This window comes from Poromitra crassiceps (assembly GCF_964638095.1).
Source record: "Poromitra crassiceps genome assembly, chromosome: 3".
Classification (NCBI taxonomy): domain Eukaryota; kingdom Metazoa; phylum Chordata; class Actinopteri; order Beryciformes; family Melamphaidae; genus Poromitra; species Poromitra crassiceps.
In genome coordinates, this window is record NC_139625.1 from 57,108,482 (window position 1) to 57,133,563 (window position 25,082).

The 25,082-nt window shown below is 43.8% G+C and overlaps 1 protein-coding gene across 1 annotated transcript in view; it reads left to right on the plus strand.

Moving 5' to 3' along the window:
- LOC310772738 (guanine nucleotide exchange factor DBS-like) overlaps positions 1–25,082 on the plus strand; it is a 153,793-nt gene that overhangs the window by 127,455 nt on the left and 1,256 nt on the right. Inside the window, exons 12-31 of the mRNA XM_083632647.1 lie at positions 716–907; positions 2,674–2,827; positions 3,704–3,765; positions 4,048–4,127; positions 4,706–4,772; positions 6,387–6,502; positions 6,583–6,652; positions 7,855–7,947; positions 8,669–8,761; positions 8,981–9,106; positions 10,303–10,524; positions 11,552–11,644; positions 12,481–12,559; positions 13,065–13,137; positions 14,304–14,410; positions 15,080–15,202; positions 18,523–18,597; positions 21,246–21,323; positions 23,922–24,031; positions 24,208–24,320. Coding sequence (XP_083488773.1) covers positions 716–907; positions 2,674–2,827; positions 3,704–3,765; positions 4,048–4,127; positions 4,706–4,772; positions 6,387–6,502; positions 6,583–6,652; positions 7,855–7,947; positions 8,669–8,761; positions 8,981–9,106; positions 10,303–10,524; positions 11,552–11,644; positions 12,481–12,559; positions 13,065–13,137; positions 14,304–14,410; positions 15,080–15,202; positions 18,523–18,597; positions 21,246–21,323; positions 23,922–24,031; positions 24,208–24,320 — 2,126 coding nt within the window. The remainder of the gene's footprint in view (positions 1–715; positions 908–2,673; positions 2,828–3,703; positions 3,766–4,047; positions 4,128–4,705; positions 4,773–6,386; positions 6,503–6,582; positions 6,653–7,854; positions 7,948–8,668; positions 8,762–8,980; positions 9,107–10,302; positions 10,525–11,551; positions 11,645–12,480; positions 12,560–13,064; positions 13,138–14,303; positions 14,411–15,079; positions 15,203–18,522; positions 18,598–21,245; positions 21,324–23,921; positions 24,032–24,207; positions 24,321–25,082) is intronic.

Below are 25,082 nucleotides of genomic sequence, written 5' to 3' on the forward strand. Positions count from 1 at the left end.
ATAGATAGATAGATAGATAGATAGATAGATAGATAGAAACTCATGAGCTTTAGTTAGTTATGGTAAAATGTTACACTAACATTATCTGAGCTGAAGTGAATGTAATGTAAAAGTGAGTCCAAATGTGATCTTGCATTTTTTTTATCAATATACCGGAGAGCAAAGAACAACCAAAAATGTATAATTATACATTACTTTTTGAAGCCATATCTAAATATTAATAAATCATATCAGTGAAGCTTTCAGGACCAATGTTGCCTGCAAACTTATAATTTGGGGAAGTACATCTAGTAAGTTATCATATTATATAGGCGGTTTCAACTTGACAACATAAACATTCTAAATTCCCCACAGCTTACTTCCTGTTTCAGTGATGTACTAGTACAATAACTGACAGGACATAAGCTAGGTTCCATACTGTTCCCTAGTAACACAATTCAGTGACAACCGTCTATACCAAATGACAATCAATTTAGGTCATGCCATGTATATCCTATGATTGATTGATTATGGTTTATTGTATAGACATAATTTGATTTTAGTTGATCGTGTATTTTTCAATTTCCCTTCCAAATCAGTCAGTCAGTCATCAGTAGTGTTGTAGTTTATGTGGTTTTGTTGTAAATGATGTTAGACGCAGGGACTTTGCTATAGTTTAGGACTAAGTGTATGGACATGGTCAGATCCCTGAGCTAACCTGTCTGTCTGTCCCCAGGTGTCGCGGTGGTGTGAGGAGGGCATCTTCCTGCTGGCCTGCCAGCCGGTGGACCGCTGTCAGTCTCAGGACGGAGCCGAGGCAGCCCTACAGGAGCTGGAGCGCTACCTGGACACGGCCCCACTGCACACCCTCACCGACCGCAGCGCCATCTGCTGTCAGTACGAGGCGGTGCTGACCAATCAGCTCAAGGTCAGTGACTGCCGAGGTCGTAGTTTACCCTCTTTTTTTAAATGAACACGTTAACAATCAAGTTACTTTTTTATTTTTATTTTACTGATTACCCATTTTCTCCCCAACTGTACTTGGCCAATTCCCCCTGCTGCCCCGCTCGCTGCCCCACCCCCTCTGCCGATCTGGGGAGATCCGTAGACACACACATGCTTCCTCCGAGACGTGCAGATTTGCCAACCGCTTCTTTGCACCCGACAGCGGGGAGCTTCACCGGCAGGACGTAGCACGTGGGAGGATCACGCTATTCCCACCAGTTCCCTACCACCCCAAACAGGGACCAGAGGTGACCAGGGACCAGAGGAAGTGCTAGTGCAGCGACCAGGACACATACCCTCATTCTGGCTTCCGATCTGCAGACACAGCCAATTGTGCCTGTATGGATGCCCGACCAAGCCGGAGGTAACACTTGGGTGCAAACCTGCGACCCTTGTGTTGATAGGCAGGGAATCTACCGCTACACTACCGGGACGCCCCACAATCAAGCTAAGTTAAGTTAATCTTTATTGTCCTCGTGGGTAAATTCAATCTCTGCATTTGACCCATGCAGTGGGCAGCCACAGTGCAGCGCCTGGGGACAAACTCCAGTTCGATTGCCAGTGCCCTTGTCAGGGGCAGTGACAGGACATAACATCATCTTTGATGGTGGGAGGAAACCGGAACACCTCGAGGAAACCCACACAAACATGGGGAGAACATGCAAACTTGACACAGAAAGGACCTGGGAAGGTTCGAACCCGGAACTTTCTTGCTGTAGGCAACAGTGCTAACCACTGAGCCACCTTGCCATCCAAATCAAATACATGTTAGTCAGTTAATCATTAACAAGAATAAAAGACTAATAATGAGATACAAAAGGCACGTCTTGTACTGCTTCTCAACGCGGCTAGTAATTCTACAGGAGGGGACGCGATAGCCTGCTTCAATGTAGTTCAAACAGTAGCTCACAAAATCCCTCACAGCCCACCACATTTATCTGCATCATGTCCTTTTCCACCATCAATCAAATCCTCTTGAGTTCTTATCTGCACGCACATCACTACAGCTTCTTCTAGCTAACATGGGATGTGATAGTTTGTTGGACAGTGTTCCACTTTCACCTTGCGCTGCAACCTCGTGTCAGGTGCTGACTATTCAGGTGGTACAAGATTGATGATGTAGGCTACTGGAGCTGTATTTGAGAACGGCGTCGCAACATTTAGGCTACATTTAACATTGTCCTGTTTTACTGTGTAATTGTCCCATGCTAGACTACATTTTGACCTCTTCATTTTCTTGTCTCACCATTTCTGTTTCCCTGCACTCTGACCGCTTCTTCTTTGTGGCACCAGCAGTTTGGGTGAAGTACACCCTCTGCTGGTATAAAAGTGTACAGTCTGTGAGCTCTGGACAAATGATACACAAAACACTTTAAATGGTCCTATTTTGCGCCCGGTGCATGACGTAGTCATTGCTATTTTCTAGCACTCCCCGTTTTTTTCTTTTAATTACCACTGGGTCGCTGGAATGCGTCTGTTGATGTAGGCCTACAGACCCAATGGTAATAAAAAATAAATAAAAATAAAAGTGCTAGAAACTAGCAATGATAACGCCTTGCGCCTTGCACCGGGCGCAAAATAGAGCCCAACTGTTGGTTATTCGGTTAATACATTTCGAATCGGTTAAAACGGCAATTAACGGTTAATCATTTACCCCTGCATCATCGGTTGTGTTTGGTCTTCCATCAGGACCAGGTGGAGAGAGTTTTCCAGAAGCAGGGCTCGGTCCAGGAGATGTTCGAGAAAAGGCGGGTCAGCCTGAAGAAACTCGCCGCCAAACAGACCAGGCCAGTCCAACCTGTAGCACCAAGACCCGAGGTCAAGTCCCCGCTCTCCTCTCCTGGTGAGCATGCATGGATAGATGGATAAAAAGAAGGGAACAGCATATACTGTACAGTAGGCCTACAATAGCTTTAGTAGCGCCAGACCTGAGATCAAATCATCACTGCTGGTCTTGGTAAGAAGATGCATGGATCAGGGTTCCCACGGCTCCTTGAAATCCTTGAAAGTTTGTGAATATGAGAACAAAAAGGCCTTGAATGTTTTGGAAAATAGCCATACATATACATGGGTCATTGAAAGTGCTTGAATTGATATATTTTGTGCTACAATAGAAATTTAGGTTATGTTGACATTTGTTTGCTTAACGTTAGTAAATAGGTTACATTCACATGTCTGCAAGTGCGTCTCTTGCCATCTGTCCTTGTTTCACGCGCCACCTGCCTCAAGAAAGTGCAACAGTCACGTGTGTGCATGAGTCATTGAAATGGAATGATGCAGGTTAAGCAACGACAAGCAAGCGAGAAAGCTAACGTTGAGCGAATCTTTAGATATGCCTGGAAAATGTAAAAAATTCTCAGTGATGTAACAGCCGTGTTGGGTCATTGAATTTGAAGGAACTGGGCCTGGAAAGTCCTTGAATTCCTGCTGCTACATTGTTTGTGGTTTATTTTATAGTGTCATGTTCATTTTCTACGTGACTTGTGCTGTCTTCTGCATTTGTTGTTGCTGCTACCTGTCTGTATTGTGTTTGTTGCCTGTTGGGCTCTACGGATGGAAACTAGCATTCTTGCTAAAATCCGGTGTATTTACATTACATCATGTAGCCTATGTATTGTTCATTAATATATGCTGTCCCTCCCGAATAAATAAATTAAGAGAAATAAGGATGAAGAGTAGGAAGGACAAAGTAAAAAAAAAAACTTCTTCTGCCCTTCAGATCAAAGGAGAAAAGAGAGGAGGTACTCTGAGGATAATGTGTTGAATGGACACTGCAAAAAGGTAAATACAAGAAAATCATTGAGTGAATAAGTCATCAAATACAATAAACATTATGAAGCAGTTTTTAAAAATATATATTAAGTTGTTTAACGATATGATTTGCTTATAACTCCAGTGGTTGATGGTCACTAATGGTCTATCTATAGATAGCTATTCCCCCAAAATTAAGATTAACAAAGTGTGTGTGTGTGTGTGGGTGTGGGTGTGTGGGTGTGTGTGTGTGTGTGTGTGTGTGTGTGTGTGTGTGTGTGTGTGTGTGCGTGTGTGTGTGCATGCTACCAGGTGGAGTCTCCCTTACACAACTGCAGCACCAGACATGCTTCTCTGTCGGAAGAAGAAGAAAACCTGGCGGTCCTCCGGCGGTAAGGGGTCAATTGTCATACCCAGAGAGCCATAGATAAGAAAGCAAAAACATTTTTTACATTATTTTATTGCAGAAAATGCAACAGGATGTTCTACACAAGGCATTCTCAGTTTTTCCAATTTTTCTCCCCAACCCAGAACACCTCAAGTCCCCTAATTACCCCCCCCCCACCATCAACTCTCAATAACTGTCTGTCAAAATAAAGGAATTTTTGAGATAATCTGCAAAATACAGTAAATCAGCATTGTTTTTCTGTAAAGTTATCCTTTAACCCATGATCATTCTGCCAAAGTGATTACGGTAGCTGCCAAAAAGTGATTGTTGTCAGATTACAGATATTTAAACTGGTAAAACGATAATCCAGAAATAATCCAGAGTCATAAGGATAATTGGAAAAGAGATAATTTCTTCATGTTTTCAATCATTTAATCATCTTTTCAAATATATGCCTAAACACGTACGTGTGTGTGTGTGTGTGTGTGTGTGTGTGTGTGTGTGTGTGTGTGTGTGTGTGTGTGTGTGTGTGTGTGTGTGTGTGTGTGTGTGTGTGTGTGTGTGTGTGTGTGTGTGTTCCAGGCACGTGATGAATGAGCTGCTGGAGACAGAGAGAGCGTACGTGGAGGAGCTACTGTGTGTGCTGGAGGTGATGTCATTACTAATCAGTTCAAATCAAATCAATCTGAACTGTGTTTATCCCAGTTGCCATGACATAGGAAGACTAGTGAGTTTCATTAGCCCAAGAACAACATGTAAGCTCATTCAACCTCATTCGAAATTGTTAAAGCAGGACTAAACCCAAAACACTTTTTTCCAGCTTTTAACCAATATATATTCTTGTCAAAATCTCCAAATTTGAGACCAAACTGTTACAATTGTATAAACTATCATTTCAGCAGCAAAAGTGCCCTCTATGGGTTCAAACCTGCTTTTTTGGGGGGCCTCAAATGAATGGCCGATTTGGTACAACGTTACATCATCACGGTCTTCTGCCTCTTTCCTTGTTTTTTCAAATCAAGCAGAATGCTGTTTTGCCAGAAATCTGGGTGTTTAGTCCCCCTTTAATGTCAAAATTACACATAACAAATTAGGCTACCAACTCGTAATCCAGCCCAAAACAAACTCATCTCCAAGTACAGTAGTGTACAATGAAAAGTTGTAACTAAACAACAGGTTTACCCACACACACTTTTAGTGGAAATGGTTTTGTCAGTATTTAGAGTCAAAATTTTAGACCATATGACATTCAAGTGTAACGGTGTTGTGGTGATGGTAGTTGCAGCAACCCATGTTAGGGGCTTGCCCAGGGGTGGATTCGAACCGCCGACCTCCAAAGTGCACACGCTAACACGCTACACCAAGAGAGCTAGTTCCCTTGGCAGAGCTTTATACTTTATACTCGGGGAGGGAGTTTAACCAACTTACTCGCTACCACTCGGGACTCACTAGGACTCACATTAATTCGGTTACACAAGCTCTCCAATGAAACCAATAGTGACAGTTTAGATTGGGGGCTCTCCTCTCTGTGGCCCACCGGTGTGTGGGAACACTGAGGGATTGTGTTAAGAAGTAGTTACCATCATTCAACCATTTAATAGCTAATCTGGCCCAGCGGTTGTCAAAGTGGAGTCCATGGAGGTTCCAGGGAGCCCCCCAGCAAAAAGAGCAATAGTTTCATTCCGCTATCATTTAAAGCTGCAATAGGCAATTCTGCACGTTGGTGGCCCCAGATAGCAACATTACACATCTCCTAGCACCACAGCTGATGGTACCATGGAGGTCCATTAGAGTATTAAGCTATTGGGAAAATATTTAACATCCAAGCTAAAACAAGGGGGGGAAAAGGAAGGCTAGGATATGTTAGCTAGTGTGGAAATCCGATTTTCTCTGCCATGGTAACAGCAAGACAGTGATAGCTCTGAAAGTGCATAAAAAGTGCTTGAATTTTACTGTTAAAAAGCTGTATGAACCCTGCTGTCCCGGTCGTTGCTCCACCCCCTCAGGTAATCTGGGGAGAGTTGTAGACTAGCACATGCTTCCTCAGATACATCGTCGCCAGCCGCTTCATTTCACCCGACAACGAGGAGTTTCACCGGCAGGACGTAGCACGTCCGGGAGGATCATACTATTCCCCCCAGTTCCCCTCCCCCCGAACAGGTGCCCCGATAGACCAGAGGAGGGACTAGTGCAGCGACCAGGACGCATACCCTAGCCGGACGCCCTGCTGTATGTAATAATGTGTGTAACATTAAAACTGCAGGGCTACGCGGCAGAGATGGACAATCCAGTCATGGCTCACCTCATCCCCAGCACGCTGCTCTGCAAGAAAGATGTGCTGTTTGGCAACATGCCCGAAATCTACCAGTTTCACAAGAGGTGAGCTTCCTCTGACACGCACACATCTCCTCCTCTGTATCTTCATCATCTAAACACTTGGGTGTGCTGTCTGTCTCCAGGACCTTTCTAAAGGAACTGGAAGCCTACACGGACTGCCCTGAACTGGTGGGGCGCTGCTTCTTAGAGAGGGTAAGCACTTCCTCACCTGACTCTGCCAGATACCGCCCCCATCTGGCAGTCAGGGTAAGCACTTCCCTGCTGGCAGCAGTCTCTGGTCAATTCAATTTACTTTATTGACATCAATGGAAAAGGAATGAATGCTCTTGCTCAAGCACATTTTGACAGTTCACACTGGCTACTGCAGGGATTTGAACCTTCCATTTTTGTGATGGTCCCATAGATCTACTTCTAAGCAAAGAGTATTACAATTCCATGACCTCCTACATTGCTAGCATGAGAATTTAAACCCTATATTCTGTTTTTTTTAGTGCCACGCTTCACCCATTGCGCTACAGAACCACACACCCATACTTTATATAGTTGGGCTCAAATCTGATCCCCCGGGTGATCCGTGAAGGTATTGCAGGTGGTCCCTGACCATGCATTCATTATACAGTACACTACAGTAATGTAGTTTCCATGTAATCTTAGTTTCCTTTCCTCACACCAGTGGTCCTCAAATGGCTTCTTAGTCAGAATGGTGGTCCCTGGGTCACAATCAGTTGAAAACCCCTGTTTCAAACCAACATGGCTGCTGAATAAGGACCGTTTGGGTGGCTGTAGCTCAGGAGGTAGAGCGGGTTGTCCGCTAATCGCTTTGGATAAAAGAGGTCGGTGGTTCGATTCCCGGCTCCTCCAGTCTGCATGTCGAAGTGTCCTTGGGCAAGATACTGAACCCCAAATTGCTCCTGATGGTGTGCCAGCACCCTGCGTGGCAGCTTGCCGCCATCGGTGTGTGAATGGGTGAATGTACCTACTGACTGTAAAGCGCTTTGGATAAAAGCGCTATATAAATGCAGGCCATTTACCATTTACCATTTATGACCGTGTTTTGTGATGTATGGACCGTCAAAGTACAACAGCAAGTTTGGCAGATGCTGTTAGTTTGTTGATTTGTTAATTCACTCATTTATTCATCCATGCATCCATATATTGGCCTGTTAGTGTTTTTTTTTCTACCAATGGTTAAATCAGTTGGTCTTATGGTTTCTGGAATATCATTGAGTTTTGAGTTTGATCAATCCTAAGTCGTGGAACATTAATTCTTCACATTCTAACCCTTCCCTTTCTAACCCTGCTCTGCTCCGACATCACCAGCAAACAACCAAAGCCCACTTCCAGAACGAGCCCATGTTGTTAATGAACTGATTTGTTGTTTGTCATCTCTGTAGATGAACGAGCTGCGGATCTACGAGGCGTACTGCCAGAATAAACCTCGCTCTGAGAGCCTGTGGAGACAGTGCTCCGACTGTGCCTTCTTCCAGGTCAGCCTCTCACCTTTCACCTTTGACCTTTAACCCCTCAACTGGAGCCTCTCGTTATACTTCAGGTCGTCTGTTTGAATCAAGCTTTCTTTTAGGGATGCACCATATTGGATTTTTTTTTGCAAAATCCGATATTTTCCAACTCTTTTGGCCGATTGCAGATAGTGATATACAGTATGCGCACATTTCTTTCCACCTAATTTCAGAGAACAAGAAGTCTCTGTAGTGGAATTAACACATTATTTTGCCTACTCTTATCATGATGGCCCACTGGTAGATGCAGGCCTAAATACAATACATTCATGGGCAAAATAAGAAACCTTCTTCAAATTTAATAGATTATGTAAAACATGCCATATTTGTATTTATGTAAGCATCGAGCATTTGGGCATAATTAAAGCATCATTTTATCGGCCTGTCATATGCGCAGAAATGTTTGTTTCGGGCTGATGCCGATATTTCATTTTAAAGCCTTTATCGGCCGATACTGATGACGTGCCGATATCATCGTGCATCCCTGCTTTGTTTCATTGAACTGCTGACCAGAGTGTACACCGGCAACATTGGTTTGAATTAAAATAATTATAGTTGAATTTGTATATTCAATCATCAACCAACTAGTCGTATTGCTTGAGGCTGAGGTAGAACCAGGACCCTTTTCTTTTGCGATGCCAATAGTGAGCTGTCAGTGCCCTTATGAGTTTGTGTTGGTGTGTATCAGGAGTGCCAGAAGAAGCTGGAACACAAACTTGGCTTGGACTCCTACCTCCTTAAACCTGTCCAGAGAATCACCAAGTACCAGTTACTACTCAAGGTGCGTGCGAGAATCACTGTATCAATCTCAATGTTGTATTGTAATGTGTATTATTGTGTAATCTGTATTGATGTGTAATATATTTATTATTTTTGTTTCACTGTTTCTTGATGCTTTGGCAATATTGTTATTATGACATTCATGCCATTAAAGCAAAATTGAATTGAGAGAGAGAGAGAGAGAGAGAGAGCTTACTCTCTATGTGCTGTGTCTTCCCAGGAGTTATTGAAGTACAGCAGGGGCTGCGATGGCTGTGATGACCTACAGAAGGCGCTATCCTCCATCTTGGGGATCCTGAAGGCCGTTAATGACTCCATGCACCTCATCGCCATCACAGGATATGAGGTCAGACAAATGAAGTTGTTGAATTCTGACAGACATTCCTGCTACATACCTAAAGCCCAAACACATACAAACGATTCATCTGCGTCGGCCATCTCCGGACGTCTGTCGCCCTAGTAATTGCGGTGTCTCCTGCACTGTTGGCTCGAGTTGGCTTTGTCGGCGGCTTTTCCGGCAGATTCAACATGTTGAATCGGCGTCAGGTCGTCGGTGAGAGGAATCACTGTGATTGGCTGGTCAGTGGTAGAGAAATCACTGATTGGCTGATCAATACACAGATATTTTCACAACGACTTGACTTGAACCTCTCACTGCATGACATCACCCATTTAGTGCAGTTTCTCCTTATTTGTCCACCTCCACCTCTTCCTTTCTTCCACAAGCAAAAGACCAGACAAGGGCTGACTTATGACAGTGCCATTTGCAATGTTTTATCAGACATATTCTCAATTAGAAGCAGCTATATTACAAAACGGACGGACAAACCCCATCTTTATTTCATCACAGACAACACACCATGCAGGCACACACGTGCACAGCAGCCAGTACACACACACACACATGCAATTGGAGGTGCCGTGAAATTTGTCCTCCGCGTTTGACCCATCCTGGCTCCTCCTCCTCCATGGTCAGGCCAGGAGCGGTGGGCAGCTGCAGTGAAGCACCTGGGGACCAACTTCTTCCAATTGCCACTGGTCAGATGGTGATCTTCTGCATGTTTTCAGTGGGAGCACGGCGAGAACATGCAAACTCCACACAGAAAGGCAATTTTCACGAGATAGCCCACCTGGGCACCAGGCACTGTAGGCAGTGGGGAGACATAACCCCAGTGTCAACAGCATCCCAGGCGAGAATCGAACCCAGGACTTTCTTGCTGTGAGGCGAGAGTGTGAGGCAAGAACACTACCACTGCGCCACCGTGCCCCCTATGCCACCGTGCACCGTACCCTGAAATGGTTGGCAAACGCTGCTTTGTTTCATGAATCAGGTCTCATGCAGGAGCAGAACCTACGTGCTAGTTGCCCGTCGGCTGTCGTGTTTGCGGTGTGTCCAAGTGCAACTTTTTGGCCGCGACACAGGAGACGTGAGGTGACTCATCGGTCGGCCTCATTGCTTCTAGTCCTTTCAAGTGTTTTGGGTGTGTCGGCCCTCTAAATTGAACTCTAAATCCCTTGTACCCATCTCTTCTCCTCTCTCAGGGCAACCTGTCGGAGCTGGGCCGCCTGCTGATGCAGGGCTCCTTCAGCGTGTGGACGGAGCACAAGAAAGGCCACGCCAAGGTGAAGGACCTGGCCCGCTTCAAGCCCATGCAGAGGCACCTGTTCCTGCACCAGAAGGCCCTGCTGTTCTGCAAGAGGAGAGAGGAGAACGGGGAGGGCTACGAGAAGGCCCCGTCCTACAGCTTCAAACACTCCCTCAGCGTGAGTTCTGACAAAGACGATGGGATTTCAAGCAAGACACCCCAACCTCAACTCACTTCCTGTCATTTTGTCACATGGGTTTTGCCCATGGTTTACCACGGACACGCCCACTTAGGAGACTTTCGGCAGGTCTGAGTCTATTGGAGTCAATGGGAGAAGTGAACGTGATCTCAGATTATTATTTATTAGTCATCAAAGTAAATATTCGGCTCATTTTCTGAAGCCAGCGTTTGCAGTTTATTTGCATCTTATTTTGTATGTACGATGTATGCTGTTTGAATGAGACAAACTTTTTTTTTAAGACGTTGCCTTTCATGGCCCCCGCATTTCTGACTTAAAACTTAAATTGGAGTAGGATTTCCATTCCTAAACTAAATGAATGAAAATCCTGGCTTTATTTGGCAAATAATACTTAAATTGTGCTATGCCTTTCATGAGATATTAGGCTAATTATGCGCATAATGGCGAGCATGGGGGCAAGCATGGGAGCACAGGGCTTTGGAAGTTCAATCAAATCCAGCATAAACAAAATGTTTCACTGTCTCAACTAATGATTAACGCCTGTTATAAATCATAATGGGAATATAAAGTATGTCTCCCTCTGTCTCTTCCTATTTCACTCATTCTCTACTGTGTAATATTGCATGAAGCAGAAATACCATCAAAATAATGCTTAGAATAAAAAGTAGTGTTGGGCGAAAGGATATACTGTACCTGTGTATAGTAAGTAGTAGCCTTTTTACATAGAATGTGTTTTTTCCCCCCACCTAAAATTCCTTGCACTTCAGGAACTCAATTCAAGAACTAAGTTGGCACTGCTTATTCTAGCGAGGTACAATTTTCGTCTTTGTTGTATGCAAGTATAACAAAAATGACAAATAAATGAATCTTGAATCTTGGGAAAACTACAGTGATAGTAACTATCTATTCTGCACTGATACAGACCAGGGTCAGACCCTGTAAATAGATAAATGCCAGCTTTGAAGGGGTGTTTACGCTTTCTCTCCTCTTCCTTGCTGTCTCATAGATGAGTGCGGTGGGCATCACAGAGAATGCTAAAGGAGACAACAAGAAGTTTGAGATCTGGTGCAACTCCAGAGACGAGGTTTTTATTGTTCAGGTATGCTGATATTCTACCATGTATTTCTTATATCGTAGTAGGGTTCAAATCAAGCCCTTTCATCAGCTCTCATTATTTAGCTCGATAAGAGGTTGTGGCTGTACAGGGGAATCAAATCAGTACTAAAGTACTGCATTCTAGTGTTGATTTAGTCTTAGTCCTGTCTCAAATATCCTTGTTAGTTTGTATCATGTTTTGTCAACCTCATCCTCTTTTTATTTAGTCAATTTTTAGTCGACTAAAAGTCTGAGTATTTTAGTGTCATCATAGTCAAAGAAAACTATAACTATTGTTTCTTTAGAATTTCCAAACTCATTGGAAAGAGCTATTAATCTGTTGTTATGGAATGGTATTAAGGTTTGAACCTACAATACAGACACAGATTTAACTGTTTAACTTCTTCTTCTCCTCTTCTGATTAGATCTCTTCCCAATTCGTCCCTCCCTAACATTTTAGTCTAGTTTTTATTTGTTGACGAAAATGTCAATAGATTTCCTCCTAGTTTTTGTCATCACAACTGTTTTTATTTACTTAACGTCTAGTTTTCATCAGTGAAAATACAGTCGACAAACATTTTTTGTCCTAGTTTTCGTTGACGAAATTAACACTACTGCATTCACATATTTATTATTTTGAATAGAATGTAATTATGTTGTTCAGACTGGTACTGTAAGAGGTCTGGAACACTAATGAATATCTTCTAGACTGTTTCACAGAATGTTCTCAACACCAAAATGATATCTGTGAAGTTCTGGGAGACCGAGAGCCGACTGCATTATTGTCTCAATGGCTGTCATTATTTTGTCGGTAACGTTGTTGCTGTTTGTCTCGTCTAGGCTCCAACGCCAGAGATTAAATCAGCATGGGTGAATGAGATCCGCAAAGTTCTGACCGAGCAGCTCAAAGCCTGCAGAGGTACCAGGAATACACACACACACACACACACACACACTGTGCATCATAGTCGACTAATCGTTCATCTGTGTTTAGGAATAAACAATATAAATAAATTGAACATAGATTTGTTTGAACAATCATTGTCTACATGATGCCATGTTAAATAAAAGAATGTAAGGTATTTAGAGAGGGAAAGACTTGTCTATGTTGTTACTGCAGTCGCTATATCTACAACTCAGACAAGTTGCTGAGGTTTAGCGGCTCATTTGTAAACAGCCTCTCGGAGCCAATCAAGAATCTGATATTTCAAATACCCCCAGGTTGGTCCCGCCTACATTAGTTAACCATTTTCTGGCTGTTTTTGAGACTTTTTTTTATGAGAATTTATCATTTTACATTTTTTAACAGGTGACTAGTCTACTACTGTTTGGGAGTAGTCGATGACTACTAAAATGCAGTAGTTGTGAATGCCCTAACACACACACCTGCTCTCTGTGTGTCTAAATGTTTGACTGTGTTTCAGAAGCCACTCAACAGAAGAGCTCAGACTGCGTTTCCCCCAGTCCCACCAGCAACAACTCCTCCATCTGCCTCAGGTTGGTGTCATCTGATATTTTTGGTTTGAAACAGCTGATAGCTGATATTTTGTGTTGGTAAACAACCTGCATATACATATATATATATATATATATATATATATATATATATATATATATATATATATATATATATATGTAATGTAATTTTATTCAGTCATCATAAATAACAATCACAGTATAAACAAAGTCAAATCAACCAATCAATCAAATATATATATATATACTGTATATACTGTATATATATATATATATATATATATATATATGTATGTATGTATGTATGTGTATGTATGTATGTATGTATGTATGTATGTATACGGTGTATATATGTATATATATATATATATATATACATATATATATATACATATGTATGTGTATATACCGTTTATATATCCCAATAATGATTTATTTTGCTTTTTTATTTAAGCTGCTGTTACTTTGTGCCCATATTCCATATCTTTTAGATTTGACTAAATTCCAAGGAGTCACCCTTTCCCCCAGAATTCTATCCTTGTTGGAGAAATCTCTGAAATAACATACATGTATACTCAAGTCTATTATGTAGCCTGGCTTAGCCAGTGACTCATAGGAATAGACTATGTGACAACCAGGAAAGACTAGTGACTACTGGAGAGTCAGTTGACAGCCGGAACAGGGACGGCACCCGGGTAGCAGTATGGGTTAGCTCCCCAGCCTGCGTCTTCCGTGAGGAAGAAGCCCAACAATCCACGAGAGGCCTTTTAGGAGGGCCATTCAAGCCGCAAGTGGAGTCTGCAGTGCCACCAAGTACTGGTACTGCATGGTATCCACCAAGATACCATCACCTCGGAATGAGATGTTTGGAGCAGGGGAGTCTGGTGCAGCGCACAGGTCGTAGACCTGGTGAGACGAGGGAGGAGCCCGGCCGGGTAGCTATTGGGACATAAGTTGGGGCTTGGCCAGCCCCGGCTGGGTCACCTGGGCGAGGGTGTATGATGTTGCGAGACCCGAAACATCCTATGACCCCAGGGTACATCACTGAGGATACGTCCCAGTTGCATCCATGCGATGTTTTTTCTTTATTTATTAATCAATCAAAATCCCATATCCACACACACACACACACACACACCCGTGCATGACCACAAATCAGTTTTGCTTATCAATCTTCTCATCTCCAGTCCATTTCGTAGCAACAGTCAGAAGAACCAGAAGAAGCACGAGGAGAAGAAGGCAGAGCTGAGTCCGACCACCGACCCCAGCCTTTCTTCCTCGCCCAAACTCAAAGGTGATTGGTTGATCACAGTGGAACCCTGACCCTAACCTGATTTATCAGTTAACAAAAGTAGTAATGCTCAAATAGTTTTTCTAAGCATACCAACATAAACTGTACCTTGGATTTCACCGACTTAAAGGGAGGGGGCGGGGCTGGGGAAAAGGGGCCATAGCTAGGGATAGGAAGGTCGTAGAAAGTGGTGATTGGAGGGGTGGGTTGGGGGAGTGGATAGGGACATGTGGGTGGTGGCAGGGAGCCTAAACATAACCAAAGTTGTTCAATTTGTTTTATTTGCATTTAACGTTGGAAAGGCAGCGAGGTCGGTTTTCAAATTAACCACCATTTTCTTTCAGATTTATGTTGAGATTGTAGGTTTGTGGAAACGTAAAATGCCACATTTTAGGAACGTAAAAGGCTGATGTTTTGTTTAAAATTCACGCTGAGATTGTACATATCAGTGGATTGCAGAAACATACAATGTTGACATTTTATTCTGCCGATTGGGTTATTTAAAGAAGAGTGTCGGCATTTACTCGGCTTGCTTTGCCCGTTTCTCCTGTTAATCTGAAATCTCTTTTTCTTCATCTCCTCACGACGCCTCGACCCCTCTGCCTCTCTGCCTCTCTGTTGCTGTTCCTCGCTCCCTCCTGTCCTCTCTCCATTTCAAACCATTGCCTCCAGATGAAGCAGTGACCAGTCCCACCAGTGACAGGTCCTCAGTGACCAGTCCCACCAGTGACAGGTCCTCAGTGGCTAAAAAGCGTTTTACGTTGCAGGGCTTCAGCAATCTCAAGAGTCAGAAAGGTAATGGTAGCAGGCTAGAGGAGGTTGTAGAATTGGCTCACAGTGATGTATTGTAGTCGTAGTGCTCATCGGATTAGTGGCATTAGTGGGTATTGCATATACCAGTGGTTTTCAAACTTGTTGTGCCTAAGGCACACCAAAGGGCAAGCAAAAATCTCAAGGAACACTTGTATTCATATGAATGCAAAATAGTCTGTAGTCTTTTTCTTTTTTACTTACACTTATTTAGGCTACTCAGCAAAATAATTCAAGAATTAATTTGAAACTTACTTTTTTTAAATCAGAGCAGCAACACACCATTTAATCAATCCAAGTAATTGTTTAAGCAGAATATCAGAGCAATTTACATTCTGTTATTAAACTTGTCAGTTTCTGACTCATTTCCCTCTCTACCTTTCCATCCACAAAAAAGGGGGAACAAAACTGTTAGTCCATCTGTGCTGTCTGACCGACTGACAATAGGCTGCTAGTTGACTCTCTTCATTGAATGCACCTTTTTCTTATGTCATCGTCATACTCTCTTTCTGTTTTGATGGGGTTTTTTGGGGGAGCGTGCCGGTGCTCCCATCAGCTAACAAGAGACAAAAGTGAAAAATTATTGATTTACTTTTCATCTTTTCCCCTTTTGAAATTGTTTGAAATGCACTCGGACAATGCTGATTTTTTAAAAGTGTGTTGTGTTCTTTTGCACGTTATTTAGAGGTTTTCATCAGTTAGAATAGTGACATAATTGTATGTTTCATAATAAATCTATAGCTGTTTGAGTCCCCTTTTTCGTTGATGGCCCCAGGCAGCTCAGTTTAACCCCTGGTTGTCACAAAATCCAACAGCACACCTGGACGTGCCTCGCAGGACAGCATTTGGGAACCACTGGCATATACAATGGGAGTCTCAATTATCTTTGACTAATAGGAGCTTTCAAAGGACAAAACCGAATATTTTGTGTCAATATTCAAAACCTGTAAATCTGATCTGACATTTTTATGCCTACTACTAGTACAACTACTACTACTACTACAACTACTACTAGTCTACTACTACTACTACTACTAAAATATAATCAAACACACTGCATCATATCAGAGACTGGACCATATCAGATTTTTATTTTTATTTGGTGGTCAAAGGTCAACATTATGGATCCGGGTTGTCCGTCCGTACGTACGTACGTATGTCCGTCCGTCCGCTGTTCGTTAACGCGATATCTGAGGAACGCCTAGATGGAATTTGATCAAATTTGCCTCAAACATCGACTTAGACTCAACGATGATCTGATTAGATTTTGGTGGTCAAAGGTCAAGGTCACTGTGACCTCTCAAACGCCATTTTCCAGCTTGTTAACGGGATATCTCACGAATGCCTTGACCGAATTTCATCAAATCTGCCTCAAACATCGACTTGGACTCAAGGATGAACTGATTAGATTTTGGTGGTCAAAGGTCAAAGGCCAAGGTCACTGTGACCTCTCGAACGCCATTTTCAAGCTTGTAGCGCAACATCTCAGAAATGCCTTGACAGAATTTCATCAAATTTGCCTCAAACATCGCCTTGGACTCAAGCATGAACTGATTAGATTTTGGTGGTCAAACTCCAAGGTCACTGACCTCTCGAACGCCATTTCCAAGCTTGTTAACGCGATATCTCAGGAATGCCTTGACGGAATTTCATCAAATTTGCCTCAAACATCGACTTGGACTCAAGCATGAACTGATTAGATTTTGGTGGTCAAAGGTCAAGGTCACTGTGACCACTTGAACGCCATTCTCAAGCTTGTTAACGCGATATCTCAGGAATGCCTTGACGGAGTTTGATCAAATTTGCCTCAAACATCGACTTGGACTCAAGCATGAACTGATTAGATTTTCGTGGTCAAAGGTCAAGGTCACTGTGACCTCACAAATGCCATTCCCAAGTTCGTTAAAGCGATATCTCAAGAACGGCTTGATGAATTTCTTCCAATTTGGCTCAAACGTCGACTTGGGCGCAAGGATGAACGGATTACATTTTGGTGATCAAAGGTCAAGGTCACTGTGACCTCTCCAACGCCATTTTCAAGCTTGTTAACGCCATATCTCAGGAATGCCTTGACGGAATTTAATCAAATTTGCCTCAAACATTAACTTGGCCTCAAGGATGAACTGATTACATTTTGGTGTTCAAAGTTCAAGGTCACTGTGACCTCACGAACGCCATTCCCAAGTTCGTTAACGCAATATCTCAAGAACGGCTTGATAGAATTTCTTCTGATTTGGCTCAAACATCGACTTGGATGCAAGGATGAACTGATTCCATTTTGGTTATCAAAGGTCAAAGGTCAAGGTCACTGTGACCTCTCCAATGCCATTTTCAAGCTTGTTAACGTGATATCTCAGGAATGTCTTGATGGAATTTCTTCGAATTTGCCTCAAAAGTCCACTTGGACTCAAGGATGAACTGATTACATTTTGGGGGTCAAAGTTCAAGGTCACTGTGACCTCATGCACTCAATTTCCAAGCTCTGTAACGTAACATCTCAGGAGCGCCTTGATGGAATTTCTTCCAATTTGCCTCAAATGGCGATTTGGACTCAAGAATGAACTAATGGTGGCATAAGTCTGCGTTGCGGTCGTTCTAGTTAATAAATATTTCTAATAATATTTCTGCAAATCAACAAATCTGTCTAACCCTACTTCAAAGCCCAATGCAATGCACTTAGCATTCACTGTGAGGTGAACTGATCCCTGTTTCTATCTTGCAGACACTCTGCCCCATGGAGGTAAAAGTCTAACATTTCCTCTGGGCATGGTCTGCCCACCAGGTACATCACTAGAGAAAGAAAGATTTCCTCACACATCAGTTAGCACATGTACTCTCTTCCTTTCATTGTCCAGTGATCGCATTGGCCGCAAATTCCCCAAAGGCCTTGGAGTTCAAGACCTTAGCCAAGCAGTCTGACTGTCTTTCTAGTTAAATTGTTTTGGTGTTTTGTAAAAACAAAACTACTACTACTACTACTACTACTACTACTACTAATAATACTACACCAAAAAAAATGGTAAATAAGAAAAGTTTTGAACATATTTTATACGATGAAATGAATCTTTATGATATACACAGCATAGTAGCTATTTTAAGGGGGAAGAGCATAAATGTTTTTCTTATTTGTTTGCCCTGTGATGTTTAGAGAAGAGGTCAAAGTTTACCCAAACGTTAGATGTTAACGTTGGACGTCCAATCAGATTGTTGCTTTTAATCGTTGCTTCTCTGCACTTCTTTCCTTTCTCATCCAACTTACCTCTTTGTTTGTCCTTCTCTTTGGCTTTTTTTGCGCCGTCTGCTAGGCTCGGCTCTGAGCCCTGAGCACAGCTCCAAACGCCACTTGGTCAAGAGCGATCCCACACTGTCTGGGTTCAAAGGTATATGGTTCTGCTAGTCCAACCCGTCAGACCATAGCTCACCCCCCCATCCCATTACAGTGTAGTACATGCCTGGTAGTTGTGTGTCTTCAGCGTGTAGATCTCAGTTGTTTCTTGTGTGGAGGGATTCAACTGGTTTTAATGGTTTTCCAGACATCAGTCACCAGTAGAAGCTGTTCTTCACCCTGTCCATCTTGTCATCCCACATTGCAATGTTGTAGTTGTGTAGGGAAAAATATGTATAGTCCTAGCTTGGTTGGGCAAGCCGGATTAAGGGTACTGTATGTGTCCTGGTCGCTAGTGCCGCCTCTGGTCGGTCGGGGCACCTGTTCAGGTGGAAGGGGAACTGGGGGGAATACGCCTATTTCACATCCCACCCAAATCAGGACAGCTGGTTCAGTCCCAGCACTCTAATGTCTTGCATTGCACCTCTGTTACTTCCTGCATTTTAGACACAAAATGGCTGATTTGGGTGGGATGTGAAACAGAACAGGCTAATAGCATAATCCTCGCTGTCAGGTGAAAAGAAGCGGCTGGCGACTGCACATGTATCGGAGGAAGCATGTGCTAGCCTACAACTCTCCCCAGATCAGCTGGGACAACGACCGGGACAGCAGGGGGAATTGGCCAAGTACAGAATGCAGATTTGGGGTTTGTGGTCCTAGAACGACATCCATTTTTGCCTTCATCCACAGACATGGCATCATCGAGTGACAGGTTTGCACTGTTGACTTGTGGAGGCACTGTGTCCAATTACATTTTTCTTCTTTTTCATTGAGATGAATGAAGGACTGAATGATTGATGTACTAAACCAACAACCAGTTCTCTGATTACTTTACTGACCTCTTCTCCCCTGCAGAGTAAAATGAGGTTTTGAGAAGCCCATTTCTCCTGTGTTTCAGTGCGATTATTTGGTTGGTGGCACTGACTGACTAGCTAACCAGCTGGCTTACTCAGGACGGGGCCACTGACTGACTAGCTAACCAGCTGGCTTACTCAGGACGGGGCCACTGACTGACTAGCTAACCAGCTGGCTTACTCAGGACGGGGCCAATGACTGACTAGCTAACCAGCTGGCTTACTCAGGACGGGGCCAATGACTGACTAGCTAACCAGCTGGCTTACTCAGGACGGGGCCACTGACTGACTAGCTAACCAGCTGGCTTACTCAGGACGGGGCCACTGACTGACTAGCTAACCAGCTGGCTTACTCAGGACGGGGCCACTGACTGACTAGCTAACTAGCTGGCTTACTCAGGACGGGGCCAATGACTGACTAGCTAACCAGCTGGCTTACTCAGGACGGGGCCAATGACTGACTAGCTAACCAGCTGGCTTACTCAGGACGGGGCCAATGACTGACTAGCTAACTAGCTGGCTTACTCAGGACGGGGCCAATGACTGACTAGCTAACCAGCTGGCTTACACAGGGCGGGGCCAATGACTGACTAGCTAACCAGCTGGCTTACTCAGGACGGGGCCACTGACTGACTAGCTAACCAGCTGGCTTACTCAGGATGGGGCCAATGACTGACTAGCTAACCAGCTGGCTTACTCAGGATGGGGCCAATGACTGACTAGCTAACCAGCTGGCTTACTCAGGACGGGGCCACTGACTGACTAGCTAACCAGCTGGCTTACTCAGGACGGGGCCACTGACTGACTAGCTAACCAGCTGGCTTACTCAGGACGGGGCCAATGACTGACTAGCTAACCAGCTGGCTTACTCAGGACGGGGCCAATGACTGACTAGCTAACCAGCTGGCTTACTCAGGACGGGGCCAATGACTGACTAGCTAACCAGCTGGCTTACTCAGGACGGGGCCAATGACTGACTAGCTAACCAGCTGGCTTACTCAGGACGGGGCCAATGACTGACTAGCTAACCAGCTGGCTTACTCAGGACGGGGCCAATGACTGACTAGCTAACCAGCTGGCTTACTCAGGACGGGGCCAATGACTGACTAGCTAACCAGCTGGCTTACACAGGACGGGGCCAATGACTGACTAGCTAACCAGCTGGCTTACTCAGGACGGGGCCAATGACTGACTAGCTAACCAGCTGGCTTACTCAGGACGGGGCCAATGACTGACTAGCTAACCAGCTGGCTTACTCAGGATGGGGCCAATGACTGACTAGCTAACCAGCTGGCTTACTCAGGACGGGGCCAATGACTGACTAGCTAACCAGCTGGCTTACTCAGGACGGGGCCAATGACTGACTAGCTAACCAGCTGGCTTACTCAGGACGGGGTTCCTCTGCCTTTCCGACATGCTGCCACTCCGAACGTTAACTTCCATTATTCGGACTGGCGGTCGTTCACCTTAGAAGCCGCAATGCCGACCTTAGGTTTAGGCGTGGGGGTGGGAGAGGTTAGGTTTTGGGTTAGGGTCTGGGGGAGGTTAGGTTTAGGCATGGGGGGAGGTTAGGTTTGGCGTGGGGGCTGGGAGAGGTTAGTGAAAAACGGGGAATATAGACCCCCTTTCTGAGTGCCGATATTTCGGAGTGGCAGAACGTCGGAGTGGCAGCACGTCGGAGTGGCAGCATGTAACCACTCAGGACGGGGCCAATGACTGACTAGCTAACCAGCTGGGTTCCTCAGGACGGGGCAACTGACTGGTTTGCTGGCTGTTTCTCCCTGTCTAGTGCCTCCTGGTCCCCATGTCGCTCTGAGCAGAGTCCGATGGATGAGTACCTCTAGTCTGTTACAGAGCAAGAGGCGAGGTACAGAGCTGCTCTGAGGACCAGCCACTGTGGCTGTTTGCTGTGGTTTGGGTTGGTTGTGGTGTGCTGTGTCTTTGGCCAGAGGTAAAGCGTAGTAGTGTTATATACTGAACTGCAAAAATATCCATCTTAACAAGTCATTTAGTCTAGGAAAATCTTGTTCACCTAAAAGAAAACAGAAATGCAGTCATTATCTACTCACCCCCGTGCCAATGGAAGGGCAGGTGACCTTTAGTCCACAAAAAAAGTGCTGGAGTTTCACAGCAAAACACTGTTGGTTGCAGCATTCTCTGAAGTAGAGGGTGACAAACTTTCAAACCATTGACTGTATTTCGAACATAAAAAAAAGCCTTCCTACTGGTCGTCTGGCATATTGCAACTCTCCACAAGCCAAACTCTCCACTGTAACTGTAGGAAGAAGAGGAGGGGCTGCTACTCTATCATGTTACAGTGAAGATTTACATGTGTAGAGTAAAATCTGAGATCACTTCTTTCCAATGCATTTTTTTCTTGAACAACTGACACCAAATCGCTCCACTAGTACCCAAAATAATGTCACTTGATTCAAGCCATTTTTCTAAACAAGCTAATTTGCATTGGAGACAAGTGGAGTTGTCTCAACCCAATTTCAGAATTATTTTCACTTGCTATAAGAAAAATAAGATTTCAACTAAATGAATTGAGATGGTTTTGCAGGATATCTACTCTACCTTGAATCAGTGATCTTCTCTCCTTCTACTGTTGGCTGAGTTACCTTGACATGGATCTGGGTGATCCGTGTTCTCTCTGATTTCAATCCTGAGGTTGGTTTGGATTTGTGTTTTACTGACTGTGACCAATCGCTGTCTCTGACCTGAACGAAGCCTTTGGGTTTGATTTATAGTCATGTGGAGCAGTGTTGTAGTCGAGTCAGAGTCCTGGATTTATGTTAAGGACTCGTGACTCGGCTTGGACTTGAGCACTGATGACTTGGACTTGAGCATTCATGCATTCGGACTCGGAAGTTGGAGACTCGGACTTGTTAATTAATAAAGACTTTTTTTTGTAATAGGCCCTAATAATTTGGCATACGATATTGATAGCTATATTAATAACATGACATTTTTAAATTTCGTGCAAGGGCAGGCACGTGTGTTCCACCTACGTGTGGATTCACGCTCATGTTCAGAAACTTCAGACTCAGCCTCAGGTAATGGGGACTCGACTCTGGGTCTCTGACTCTTCTTTAGAGACTCGGACTTGGACTCGAGATTTAGTGACTTGACTATAACACCGGTGTGGAGTTACTGGTCTTGCTCATTCAGACTCTCAGATCTGTCCACCCTCATGTCCTTCTCAAGGATTTTGGATGAGTTTGGGTTGTTGTGTGTGTGTGTGTGTGCGCATAAATGTATGCATTTGTTTTCATTGTTTAATTTTGGGAGATTGAGAGAGAGATAAGAGATTTAGCATGATGTGTGACTTTGACCCCCAATCCACCTGGTGTTAACATTATCTACAGTATATTACCGTATGTCCAGACGGGGGTGTAGCTGCATCTGAACACAGTCCAGTCACCCAGGATGTATTTTAATGCCACTTTGGAGAGGGGGTCTATAGTTGAAGTCAGAAGTTGACATACACTTGAAGTCATTAAAACTAATTTTTAACCACTCCACAGTTTTCATGTTAACAAATAGTTTGGCAAGTCATCGTTATGTTTGGAGGAAAAAGGGCACGGCTTGCAAGCCGAAGAACACCATCCCGACCGTGAAGCACACTGGCAGCATCATGTTGTGGGGGTGCTTTGCTGCTGCAGAAGGGACGGGTGCACTTCACAAAATACCAGTAGATGGCATCAGGAGATGGCATCACTTTTCACGCCAAAGTACGTTCATCGCAACCCTAACCCTAACCCTAACCTAAGCTCTCTCTCTCTGTCCATCAGTCTTTCTCTGTCTCAACCCAACCCTGTGGTTCTCAACCTTTTTTGGCTTGTGACCCCATTTTGATGTCACAAAACTCTAGTGGCCCCTATGGAGATTTCCCCCTATCTTTATTCAAGAGCACGGTCTATCATTTTGAGAACATGAGTTATTGATTTCATGTTCCGATTTTTGTTTCCCTCAAACCCCGCCCTCGCACTCAAATAGCCCCCGCTTGCGCTTAGATTTGCTGTTCTTGTGCTCCAACTCTGTGCTTGCACTCAAATATATTGTTGCTTAGACAGATTTCTTGCCCTCGCAGTCAAACTGCTTCTGTGCGCTTGTGAAACCTCTGCTCTTGGATTTCTGCTCTGAACTCAGACCCCCCGACCAATTATAAGTGAAATAATTGATCTGTAAACAATTGTAACTTGCCAAACTATAGTTTTATTTTAATGACTTCAACCTAAGTGTGTGTAAACTTCCGAATTCAAATTTATTGTGACTGTGAGTGTGTGCTATAGACGTCCAGTTCTCCACACTTCCTCAAGTCACTCACCCACTTTCCATTCTCTCACTCCTTCCTCCTCTTCTCCCTTTCCTCCCTCCCTTTTATCAATCCCTCTCATCTCCCATTCTCTTCCCTCATCCCCCTCTGTTATCCCGTTTCTCCCCCTCTCCCCTCCTCCCCCAGGGTGGATGAAGGCATCTCTCTCGGTGGACGCCTCAGAAGAGCACGATGGCTACTCCAGCGGCGAGGACCCCATGACGTCCGACCCCGAGGATGAAGCGGGATTGAAGCTGGTGAGCCTGATGATGAAGTGTTATTGGATATGTGATTATCACCCCACTACAGTAGTTTATTATCTATGGTTGTGTTTCATTAGTGTAGTTTAGTTCTATGACCATTGTTTTCGGAGTGAACGTGAGCTAACAGGCAAACTTGGAACGCTGATTGTGGTGACCTTCGACCCCTCCAGGCTCCAGGGAAGTACACAGTTGTGGCGGACTGCGAGAAGGCGGGGCTTCAGGAGCTGTCCGTCAAGAGCGGAGACATGGTTCAGCTAATCAGAGAAGGGGAAGACGGACAGTGGTAAATAGAGCCCGACCAATACTGAATTTTTGCGGCTGATGCCGCCCGATACATTTATTAGGGAGTAAAAAAACTCAATATTGATATTCCGGACGATATTCTTTATATACATATACATAATATACACGTAGATAAATATATATATATATTTTTTGCAATGATCCCTCAAATGATCAAACACTTGTGACAAAGATAAGTAGTGGAGGAAGGATATTTTACAGTTTAACAATAACCAATGTCCAAAATGACATCAGTGCACTGAAACTGTAAACTTTACTGGGGAATTAATAATTATGAACACCTATAAATAAATAAAAACACAAATAGAGCAAATATATAAGCAAAAGGATCAAATATGAACATATACAAAATATAAACATATACCGGTACATAAAATGCTGCCTCTATAACTTAAAAAAAAAAAAAAAACGGCACATATCGGTCAACATATACGCCGATACCGATATCTGTGATAGGCCAATATCGGTCTATCGGTCGATCGATATATCGATCGAGCTCTAGTGGTAAACATCTTCCGGTCTGTAGGCTCTAGCAGGATATATTTTCGTACTAAACTTGTCTCACACATCGTTGCATTAACTTGTGATTTTCAGCCCAAATGTGATGGAAACCAGTTTGCCCCTTTAGAAAACCAACATTAACAAACCAGGAAGGGATAACATTTTAGTCATGTAATGAAAGCAAAGACGTTTTTATTCCAACAAATGAAATTAGAAATAGCTTTTGAATAGGTGTTAATTA